Consider the following 12,063-nt stretch of genomic DNA (forward strand, 5'->3'; position numbering starts at 1 on the left):
TCTGTTTAATCCCCATGATTAATCACTATTTTCTATTACATACTCTCTAATGAAAGATCATTTTTAACCATAATCTAACAAAAACATTTAAGGAGTAACTTTATAGAACATTAGTCATGACACAAGTGGTGTACTGAGTGGTCCAGGTTGCACAGGAAGTTTACTAGGATGCCAGGGATAGAGTAGTTCAGTTACAATAATTGAGATTAGATGGATTTGTTTTCCTTGAAGCTGGGTGAGGGAGGGGGGTGGGTGACTGAGGTATATGAAATTATGAGGGGGGCTTAGACATGGTGATAATTGAGAAACTTTTTGCCAAAGAGGAGGTGAGATTATGCTGAAGAGATGCAGAAACCCGCTCGATATTTAAGACACATCTTGATAAGCACTTATACTGCCAAGGCAGAGAGGTAGTGCACTGAAAGCTGGAAAAAGGGATTAGTATAGATAGGCACCCTATGATCAGTATAGACATGAAGGTATAGGCCTGCTTCCATATGACTATAAGAATTAAGCCATTCAGCCTATTGAGTCTGCTCATTTGACATTGGCTGATTTATCTCCTCGCTCAACAACATTCTCTTGCCTTCTACTGATAACCTTTAATGCCCTTACTAATCAAGAACCTTATCAATGTCTGCATTAGATGTATCCAATGACTTTACCTTCACAACCATTGGTTTCAATGATTTTCACAGCTTCACCACCACCTGGCTAAGGAAATTCCTCCCAATTTCTGTTCTAAAGGGATATCCCTAGGGTATAGTCTATCTGGTCCAGGTAACTTATGTCCTTTCAGCTTCCCAAACACTTCCTCCTTAGTAATAACTACACTCACTTCAGCCCGACAATCTCAAATTTCTGACAGACAGCTGGCATCTTCCACATGAAGTAGACTTCACATAAGGGAAACCAGAGGTCCACGAGCCAGGACTCAATCAAAGGATCAGAGATGGAAAGGGTCAGTAACCTTTAAATTTCTGGGTGTCACTATCTCAGAGGACCTGTCCTGGACCCATCATATAAATAAAATTGCAAAGAAAGCAGACTCTTCAGGAATCTGCTGAGATTTGGCATTTCTTTAAACTCACTTCATTATCGCCTGGTATCGGAACACCAATGCCCTTAAGCAGAAAATCCTACAAACAGTAGTGGATTCGGCACAGTATATCATGGGTAAAGCCCTCTCAGCGAATCAGCACAGCTACATGAAACATTATCGTCGAAAAGCAGCATCCATCATCAAAGATCCTCTTCACCCAGCCCATGCCTTTTTCTCGCAGCTGCCAGCAGGTAGAAAGTACAAGTGCCTCAGGACTTGCACTAACAGGTTCAAGAACAAAAGGGGATATCTATACTCATTCTATTTCAGGTGGTCCCACAACCAATGGACTCACTTTATGGACTCTTTATCTCGTTATTTCATGCTCTTGTTATTTATTGCTATTTATTTACATTTGCATTTACACTGTTTATTGTTCATTGATTCTGTTTATAGTCGCTGTTGTACAGATTTGCCAAGTATGCCTGCAGGAAAAAGAATCTCAGGGTTGTATGTCGTGACATGTACATATGTACTCTGATAATAAATTTTACTTTGAACTTCGATGAAGACTGACACAAAGTACTTAAGAGTTCATCCGGCAATACCAGCTCTCCAGCATAATTTTCCAGTGGACCAATGTCCACTCTAGCCTCTCTTTTACTCTTTATATAGCTAAAAACACTTTAGGTATCCTCTTTTACATTATTGACTAGCTTGCCTTCATATTTCATCTCTTCTTTCCTTATTGCTTTTCAGTTGTCTTCAGCTGGTTTTTAAAAACTTCCCGAACTCTAGCTTCTCACTAATTTTTGCTATATTGTATGCTCTCTCTTTTGCTTTTATGCTGTCTTTGACGTCTCTTTTCAGCCATGGTTGTCTCATCCTCCCTTTAGAATGCTTCGTCTTTGTGATGAACTGATCCTTCAACTTCCAAATTGTTCCCACAAACTCCAACCTTTGCTGCTCTACCATCATCCCCAGTAGTGACCCTTTCCAATCAACTTTGGCCAACTCTTGTCATGCCCACGTAGTTCCCTTTACTCCACTGTGATACAGATACATCTGATTTTAGTGTCTCCTTCTTAAATTGTACGGTGACCATCCTGTAGGGTGGTAATCCACAACCCTGACATCCAAGTAGGCCCATTTTTTCTGCCTGCTCCTGTCCCACTGAACTTGTCCTCATACCTCGACTCCACTATTGCTCTTGGTTCAGTCCCTTCCCACCTATATCCATGCCACTTATCACGCTCTTGATCTCCTAACTTTCGATTCCCTGGTCCTGACCACCTCATTTTCACCATGGATGTCCAGTCCCTATACACTTCTATCCCCCATCAAGGTGGCTTTAAAGGTCTCCGTTTCTTTCTCAATAAAATAATCAACCAGTTCCCCTCCACCACCACCCTCCTCCATCTTGGGCAGAACTGGTCCTCACCCTCAATTTCTCCTTCAGCTCCTCCCACTTTGTTCAGACTCAAGGGCACCCACATTGGCCCCAGCTATGTCTGCCTTTTTGTTAGCAACATAGAACAATCCATGTTCCAAGGCTTCAGTGGTAATTCAAATATAACACATGCATTCAAATATAGCAGTCTCTATCCTGTATTCACCACCCTTTTCAATTTTGTCCACATGTTACAGGAAATTAAATTATCACTCTCTAAACTTTGTCTTATATGTTACACTGGAGACTTCTTGCACTCTCCTTCTCATTTACTTTATCCATACTTTACAAAGCTGTTGAACCCACCCTTCCACTGTTCAGTTTAAAGCCCTACCCACGGTCCCAGTTATGCAATTCACCATGACCCTGGCCCCAGCATGGTTTAGGTGGTGCCCATCCCATCGGAACAGTCCCCTCCTTCCCTAATACTGGTGCCAATGTCCCATGATTTCAAACCCACTTCTCCCACACCGATCTCTGAGTCACACATTTACCTCTCCGATCTCTGTGCCAACTTGCACATGGCTCAAGTAACAATCCAGAGATTATTACCTTTTTGGTTCTGTGCTGTAATTTTGTCCTAGCTGTTCAAAGTCCCTAGGTAGTTTTGGTACCCACATGGACCATGACAACTGGATCTTGCCCCTCCTACTCTAAAATTCCTCTGCAGGTTAGAGGAGATGCCCTGAAACCAGCTGCCAGGCAGACAACATAGCCTTCAGGACCCTAGATACTTGCGACAGAGAATTGTGTCTATTCCTGACTATGTTCTTCCCAATTACAACTATATTTCTCTTTTCTTCCCCTCTTGAATGGCCCCTTAAACCATGGTGCCACAGTTCATTTGCTCATCCTTCCAAAAGCCCCCACTCTCATCCTCAAAAGGGAATAACAATCTCAGACCTGTTAGGCAAGCTCAAGGGCTGAGGCTCCTCCAACACTACCTCTTGGATCCCTCTACCTGCGTCACTCACATTCACACCCTCTTGTCCCTGGACACCCATTAAATTAAGTACTTCAAATTCAGTGTCCAGGTAATTTTTCCCTTCCCTGCAGCAGCACAGTGAAGGTTAGAATCTGTGCTGTATAAATGACTCAAGAAAAAGCAAACTGCTATTTTAACGATGAATGGTGTAAAATTATCAGATGGTAACTGTTGAAGACTGGTATACAGCAGGTGGAAATGAATACATTAATGACAATTATCTCAGAAAGTTATGCACTTAGCAGTTTCTCCACTGCACAGGGTTGAAAATTCTATATAATGTACATACCTGGGCTTGCTGGGATAGCTGCTCTTGCTCTGGTAAGTTCCCCCCTTCCTCCTTTTCCTCTCCGTTAACTGTAGCATTTATAGGTCCATTGGCACCACTCTTTTGAATGAGAGGCATTCGCTCTAGTAAAGCTGGTCTAAGAGAAACACAAATATTAAAAATTATACATACAAAATGTTGAAAGAATTTAGCAAGTCAGGCAATATCTATAGAGGGCCAAAACCCTTGTCAGAGCCAGAAAGGAAGGGAGCAGAAGCCAGTAAATGGTGGGAGAAGGGAAGGAATACAAGATGGCAGATGATAAGTGAGATTAGGTGAGAGGGAAAAGACAGTACACAAAACAGTTCAGCACAGTACAGTTGATTTGGCCCACAATGTTGTGCCAAGCTTCTAACCTACAGCAAGATAACTTTGTATAGCCATCTATTTTTCTTTCATTCATCTGCCTAACAGTCTCTTAAAGATGTTCCCAGTATATTTGACCCTATCATCCCCCTCAAAAATGTAAACCCCACTGTTTAAAAATCCTCTGACATCTCCCCATAAAATGCCGAAGGAACTCATCAGGTCAGGAGCATCTATGGAGAGAAATAAACTGTCAATGTTTCGGGCTGAGACCCTTCATCATGGATACCCAGTTTTGTACTGAGAGATCTGTTTCATCATATCTCGTATGCTTGTAGAGCCCCACAACACAATGAGAAATGTCCTAAGTGAGTGGGGTCTAACTGCTGGTAATTACACCCCCAGCCCCCCTTCTTTTTCTGTTGTCCATTCTGCTTCCCCTCGCACCACTTCTCCTCACGTGTGCATCACCTTTCTGATTTCTTCCTCCTTCCCTTTCTTCCATGGTCCACTGATTTCTTTAGATTCCTTTAGCCCTTTACCTCTTCCACCTATCACCTCCCAGCTTCTCACATCAACCCCCTTCCTCAGAGTTCAAAGTAAAATTATCAAAGTATATATACCATATGCAACCTTGAGATTCATTTTCTTCCAGGCACCCACAGAGAAAAAAAACAAATACAATAGAATCCACAAAAAAACACACACAAAGACTGCCAAACTTCCAATGTGCAAATGAGGACAAAATGTGAAAACAGTAAAAGTAGTAAACAAATAATACAGAAAATATGAGCTGCAGTCTCTGAAAGTGAGCCCACAGGCTGTGGAATCAGTTCAGAGATGAGGGGAATGAAGCTGGGTCCTGGAGCCTGATGGCTGCAGGGCAACAACTGCTTCTGAATCTGGCAGCATGGGACCCAGCATTCCTGAACCTCCTGCCTGATGGCAGTAATGAGAAGAGAGGGAGATGGGACGAACTCAGGTGGAGGATCTTGGCTGGCAAGGAATAGTGGCGCTAAACACCAGTTCATATTTCGCTCTCGGGCCTTGACACTTTAATCTAGCTTGAAGTCCACCCCAGCCATTTCTTCCACTCAAGGTGCTATACCTGCATTCCTTAGAATTAAGTTCTAATCAGATTCTCCCACAAGATGAAACATCCTCTCCGTATTCACTCATGTTTCAATTACAGCAATACCTACCCTAAACTCGAGCAGATACATGCCTAGCCTATGTAATCTTCTGATAAAAGCAATCCACCCATTTCACAAACCAATTAAAATGTTTTCATATCTTCCTGAAATAAGACCAATGACGTGCTTGGTACTGTATACGTGCTCCTGACAATGTTCTTTACAACCAATGCGCAGCCTCTTTACAAATGCCACAAATTCTCCTACAATAAATAATAATGTTGTTAGCTTTCCACATTATTTGTACCTGCATGCAAATACAAAATGCTGGAGGAACTCAGATCTGGCAGCAAAGAAGGAAAACAAAGTCTTTTCAAACCAAGTGCTAGACCTCCCTCTCCACCTCAGAATTGTAAGCTCTCACCTTTCAGATTACAATTCTACTTTTTCTAACATCTTACTCCATTCTCCAGATCTTTGCCTATTCCATTTATCTGTATAATTTCTTTACAGTCTTAGTTTCTTTTCAGTTTACTCTTGTACTACTCTACCATCAGTGAATTTAGCAACCATATCTTTAGTGCTTTCATCCAAAATTTCACCTGAATCAGTAATTGCAACAATAGTTTTCATCTACTTTGTTGTTATACTATTCTGTGCATAAGTTTATCAATGTTATTTGAGATAAGTATCAAAAATGTTCACAAATTGCATGTAGTTTTACTATTTGCCCTCCACGATTGTTGGTTTGGTATGTACATCATTCATATAAAACTGGCAATCTAGATGGTACCAGATTTTATATTTTGGTTATGCCGAGTTAACCAGATCTCTCCCTTTTGACCATACAAAGCCAAGGATAACCCTAGAACTCTTACTACAGCTGCAAAGACTGATCAAAAGACCCAATCAGTACTACTGTCTGATGGCTACGTGAGCTGTATGAATACAACAAAATATGTTAGATGCTCAATGTCAAAACCCAGCTGAAATGCTTTTGGATGATGTGGCACAAGAAATCCAGCAGAAGGCAGCAGATTCAAAGTAACAACAAAACATAAAATGGTAAGTGAATTTTCCTTTGAGAAAGCATTGTGTCCATTATTTTAAATTAATTAACTTTTAAACCATCCGGCACAGTAGCAAAAAAAAAACTACTGTTTCCTTAAAAATCCACTCATCATTGTGGATCTTTTTGTGTTCATGTTTTTAGTCCTCAGGGATATTGTGCAACATTCAACTTCACACACAGCATGACCATATAACTGCTTGCAAACCTCAATCAATGCAACTCAGCAAAAAAAAAACTCAAGAAACCTTCCCAAATCTGGGGCTGGGAGCAAAGTCCACGAAGAATGATGGGGATGAATTGCATTCTACCTGTGCATCATTTCCATAATGAAAATTCTGACCTCACTAACCTCATGTGATCGAACCTCACAAAGAGAACACTGTACTCCACTGCTCGCTGTTGAAGCTCCACATCCAAACTGCTTCCGTAGACAGAAACTGCTTTTCTGATGCGACTGTAAAGGACCAGATGTTGAAGTGAAACATCCTGTGTCAACTAATAAGAGAGAATAAACTTTCCAAAATAGTAAGTGCTCAAGAAGCATTCATGGATGCGCAATTCCCATTCACCCATCCTATACCACTCCATCCCTCCCTACCACCACTGTTACCATTTTTTTCTCCATTTTATCACACAAGTGTCAACTCTTGGTGCAAAATAATTCCTCCGACAGGCAATTAGATTTATACCCTAATAAAAGAAACTTCAGGCCAAATGAGGCACAATTTGTATAAAAGCATGAAGGCGTTCATCCTAAAATGCCACATTAGAGCGACATTCACATAGGCACCTGTCACAAGCTAATCCAACACAATCAGATCAAAGTCCAGTAAGACATATAAAGTAAATGGTAGAGACCCAAAGAGTGTTGGTTTACAGAGGGACTTTGGAATACAAGTTCGTAGCTCACTAAAATTGACAACACAGGTGGGTACAGTAATGAAGACGACATATGGCATGCTTTCCTGAAAGGCTAAGGCACTGATTAAGAATTGAGATGTCCTTTTTCAGTGTATCAGATATTGGCTAGATGGCACTTATTGGTACAATTCTGGTGATAGTGCAGAAAAGTTGTTGTGGCAAGAGTGGCAGAACAGATTCACTGGGATTTTGCTGGGAATGGAGGACCATATATACAAGTAGAGATTGGATAGGCTAGATTTACTCTTGTTAGAAAATTAAGGCTGAGGATTGATGCAAGTGAAACTTGGGAGTGGATTCAGCTGCCCTGTAAGGTAAGTTGTCGTTCCCCAACAGGTTTGAAAATCCTGAAGAGGAGTGGGGCTCCTCCAGCAAGTAAACTGGGGTGCCTAAGGGATGCTAAAGCAATATGGCATGTCCTCTTTGACCCTCACCAATTTTAATGATGCATCATAGGAAGCATCCTTTCCGGAAGCATCACACCTAGGTATACAACTACTCTGCCCAAGACCACAGTAAACTGCAAAGTTCAAAGTAATTTCATTATCAAAGTACATATATGACACCATGACACCAGCGATGCAGGTGGATGCTTCCCTGGTGTCATGGACTCTTGATTACCTGACTGGCAGACCACAGTATGTGTGCTTGCAACACTGTGTCCGACAGAGTGATCAGCAGCACTGGGGCTCTGCAGGGGACTGTCTTGTCTCCCTTTCTCTTCACCATTTACACCTCAGACTTCAACTACTGCAGAGTCTTGTCATCTTCAGAAGTTTTCTGATGACTCTGCCATAGTTGGATGCATCAGCAAGGGAGAAGAGGCTGAGTACAGGGCTACGGTAGGAATCTTTGTTACATGGTGTGAGCAGCGTTATCTGCAGCTTAATGTGAAAAAGACTAAGGAGCTGATGGTAGACCTGAGGAGAGCTAAGGTACCAGTGGCCCCTGTTTCCATCCAGGGGGTCAGTGTGGACATGGTGGAGGATTACAAATACCTGGGGATACGAACTGACAATAAACTGGACTGGTCAAAGAACACTGAGGCTGTCTACAAGAAGGGTCAGAGCCGTCTCTATTTCCTGAGGAGACTGAGGTCCTTTAACATCTGCTGGACGATGCTGAGGATGTTCTACGAGTCTGTGGTGGCCAGTGCTATCATGTTTGCTGTTGTGTGCTGGGGCAGCAGGCTGAAGATAGCAGACACCAAAAGAATCAACAAACTCATTCGTAAGGCCAGTGATGTTGTGGGGATGGAACTGGACTCTCTGATGGTGGTGTCTGAAAAGAGGATGCTGTCCAAGTTGCATGCCATCTTGAACAATGTCTCCCATCCACTACATAATGTACTGGATGGTCACAGGAGTACATTCAGCCAGAGACTCACTCCACCGAGATACAACACAGAGCATCATAGGAAGTCATTCCTGCCTGTGGCCATCAAACTTTACAACTCCTCCCTTGGCGGGTCAGACACCCTGAGCCAATAGGCTGGTCCTGGACGTATTTCCTGGCACAATTTACATATTACTATTCAACTATTTATGGTTTTATTACTATTTATTATTTATGGTGCAACTGTAACGAAAACCAATTTACCCCGGGATCAATAAAGTATGACTATGACCATATACAACCCTGAAATTCATTTTCTTGTGGGCATACTCAATAAAACTATAGAATAATAACCATAACAGAATCAATGAACAACTACACCAACTTGGAGGTTCAAACAGTGTGCAGAAGAAAAACTGTGCAAATACAAAAGCGACAACAATAATAAATAAATAAGCAAGAAATAATTGAGAACATGAGATGAAGAGCCCTTGAAAGGGAGTCCATTGGTTGTGGGAACATTTCAATGATGAGGTAAGTGAAGCTGAGTGAAGTTATCCCTTTGGTTCAGAGCCTGTGGTTGAAGGGTAATAACTGTTCCTGAACCTGATGGTGTGAGTCCAGAGGCTCCGGTACCTTCTTCCTGATGACAGCATGCCTTGGGAGTTAGAGTCATGCAGATATGCTGAATGATTGAGGGGGGGGGGAGTGGGCTTTACTCATGATGACTGGGCTGTATCCACTACTTTTGTACGATTTTCCATACAAGGACATTGGTGTTTCCATACCAGGCTGTGAGAGAACCTGTTAGTATACTCTCCACCACATATTTATACAAGTTTGCCAAAGCTTTAGATGTCATGCAGAATCTTAACAAACTCCAAAGGAAGCAGAGGTGCTGCTGTGCTTTCTTCGTAATTGCACTTACTGTAGGTGCTTGGGAGCAGGACAGGTCCTCCAAAGTAGTAACACTGAGGAATTTTTAATGTTACTTGAGTAAGAAGTTATTGTTATGGCACCACTTCACCAGATTTTCAATCTTTCTCCTATATGCTGATTTATCACCACCTTTGTTTTGGCCAATGACAGTGGTGTTATCAGCAAACTTGAATATGATATTCGAGCTTTGCTTACCCATACAGTCGTAAGTGTAAAGTGAGTACAGCAGCCTTGTGGTGCACCTGTGCTGATGGAGATCAGAGAGGAGATGTAGTTGCTAATCCGAAATGGAGGATCCAGTTGCACAAGGAGGAATTGAGGCTAAGGTCTCGGAGCTTATTGAATGCTGATCTGTAGTCGATAAAGAGCATCCTGATGTATGCATCATTGCTGTCCAGATACTCCATGGTTGAGTGAAGAGCCAATAAGATGTTATCTGCTGTCGACCTGTTGCTCCGATAGGCAAATGGGAGCAGATCAAAATTACTTCTCAGGCAGAAGTTGATATGTGACATAGTTGAGCATATTGTGGAAATCAGGCTCTCCTCCATGGCTCTGTCTACACCTCTCGCTGCCTTGATAAAGCAGCCAACATACTTAAAGACTCCACCTATCAAGGACGTTATCTTTTCCCTCCCCTAAAAGCACCTACCAAAGGTCCTGTAGTACAATAAGATGAATTCATGACCTCACAATCTATCTGTAATGATCAGAATACTTTACTCTGCATTGTATTGTTTTCCCGTGTTACCTCAATGCACTTTTGTAGTGAAATGATCTGAATGCATTATAGCAAGCAAAACAAGTTTTTAACTGTACTTTGGTACATTTGACTATAAAAAAGCAATTTACCTTGAAGATGTTTATGTATTTATGAGAAATATGGATAAGATAGATAATGTATTTTTTCCCAGGGCATGAGACTAACTAGAAAGCACAAATGAGAGGGAAGAAATTTTAATATATACCTTAGATAAGTATATATACTAAGGATGTGTTTCCAGAGGGTAGTGGTTATCTGGGCTGAGCTGTATGTTGTGGTGTTACAGACAGATACAATTAATGTTCAAAAGGCATTTGAAAGGAAACACAGAGGAATATGGGCCTAATGCAGGCAAATGCAGAGGGATTAGTGGCTGGCATTGATGAAGTGAGCTAAAAGGGCCTATTTCTGTGCTGTAAGGTTTTATGAATTTAGTTACTTTGTTCCACATGAAGTTTTTTTTTAAAATAGTCATTTGTAATTTTTACCTCACATCTATGGGAAATCAACAGACTGGACTATATTGTTACCACACTTATTTGAGCTACTCCTCATGAGTCATAATAACCAGTGATCAAGGTTTGATCTGCAGACTTGTGAGATAAAAAAAAACATAAAAAAGCACACAAAATGAAATAGTATACAAAAATTCTTGTTCATCCATCGTCGACGTCGATGAAGACCTCGACACCATTATTGATGGTGTCGAGACTAGCGCGTGACTTGGATTTAAGTGAGGGAGAGTTGCGCAGCGTCAGCCTCACTCTCTCTTCTCAATTCCCATCTGGATCCAGTGGCAAGACAGAGTCGAGACAGCTGGAGATGGGACTAGGCGCAGTGGATGACCAGGACGTCTTCTGTGTCTTGTCCTGCTCTACACGTTCCACGACGCTTGCAGAGACTGCCTTCTTGACCGTTGGACCTTTCATTAGTCTCGTCCGCTCAATCCGCCGGATACAGAAATATCTTTATAGGATATGGCCAAAAATACCAAGGCTAACACTTTCTGCCCATGCCAACTGCTAAAAGGACTTGAGAAGGTGTTGATTAGTCACCTTGATCCACATTTATTCTCCATCTTAATTCTTCGTGAGGATCCTTTAACCTATTTGTAGCCACAGATGTTAATAACGTTTGTTAGAACATATAGAGTAAATGGCAGCAACCTTAAGAACATTGAAGTATAGAGTGATCTTGGAGTTAGTGGATCAGCTATATAGATTTCTGGTAGGTGCTTCCTACAACAATATTAATGCAATGATAATCAAATTTATTCAAGAATTGCATTACTCAATGTGCAAAATTAGTTTAAAAATATGTATCTTACTTTAAAAATACAATATTTCCCTTGTGGAAAAAGAACATTTTCAGTACAGATCAATGACTCACTGGATGCATGCTTTAATACCACTCAGCCATACTACTATTTGAAAGATTTACTATCATTTAAAGAGAACCAGTTAATGAACACTTGAGGTAGTGAGACAACATATTTTCCACTTACTTTGTGCTGCTTTGCAGTCGTGTGCTAAGCTTCATAATGGCAGTTAATGAATATTCACGAGTTGCAAGTGCTGAGAGACTGGAGTGCAAAATCTTTTCTAAAACATCCAGCACCTCATCTTCTGTAACCTACATAGGGAAAGATGCAGCAGAATGTGTACACTGAGATTGAATCTGCTGAGTACCCACAGAATAGTGGCTAAAAATCTATGATACAAAGAATGCTTTGACAAGCTTGCACGTTGAACAGCGAAGTTGGAGACAATGGAGCCCAATAAAAGCAGGA

The 12,063-nt window shown here is 41.4% G+C and overlaps 1 protein-coding gene across 4 annotated transcripts in view; it reads right to left on the reverse strand.

Moving 5' to 3' along the window:
- Nucleotides 1-12,063, reverse strand: part of LOC134342919 (AP-1 complex subunit gamma-1-like) — a 137,484-nt gene that overhangs the window by 31,500 nt on the left and 93,921 nt on the right. For all 4 annotated transcript variants that reach the window (XM_063041617.1, XM_063041618.1, XM_063041619.1 and 1 more), the window contains 3 exons: nucleotides 11,779-11,906; nucleotides 6,666-6,770; nucleotides 3,767-3,902 (listed from right to left, as the gene is read on the reverse strand). In XM_063041617.1, coding sequence (XP_062897687.1) covers nucleotides 3,767-3,902; nucleotides 6,666-6,770; nucleotides 11,779-11,906 — 369 coding nt within the window. The remainder of the gene's footprint in view (nucleotides 1-3,766; nucleotides 3,903-6,665; nucleotides 6,771-11,778; nucleotides 11,907-12,063) is intronic.

This window comes from Mobula hypostoma, chromosome 2 (genome assembly GCF_963921235.1).
Source record: "Mobula hypostoma chromosome 2, sMobHyp1.1, whole genome shotgun sequence".
Classification (NCBI taxonomy): Eukaryota; Metazoa; Chordata; class Chondrichthyes; order Myliobatiformes; family Myliobatidae; genus Mobula; species Mobula hypostoma.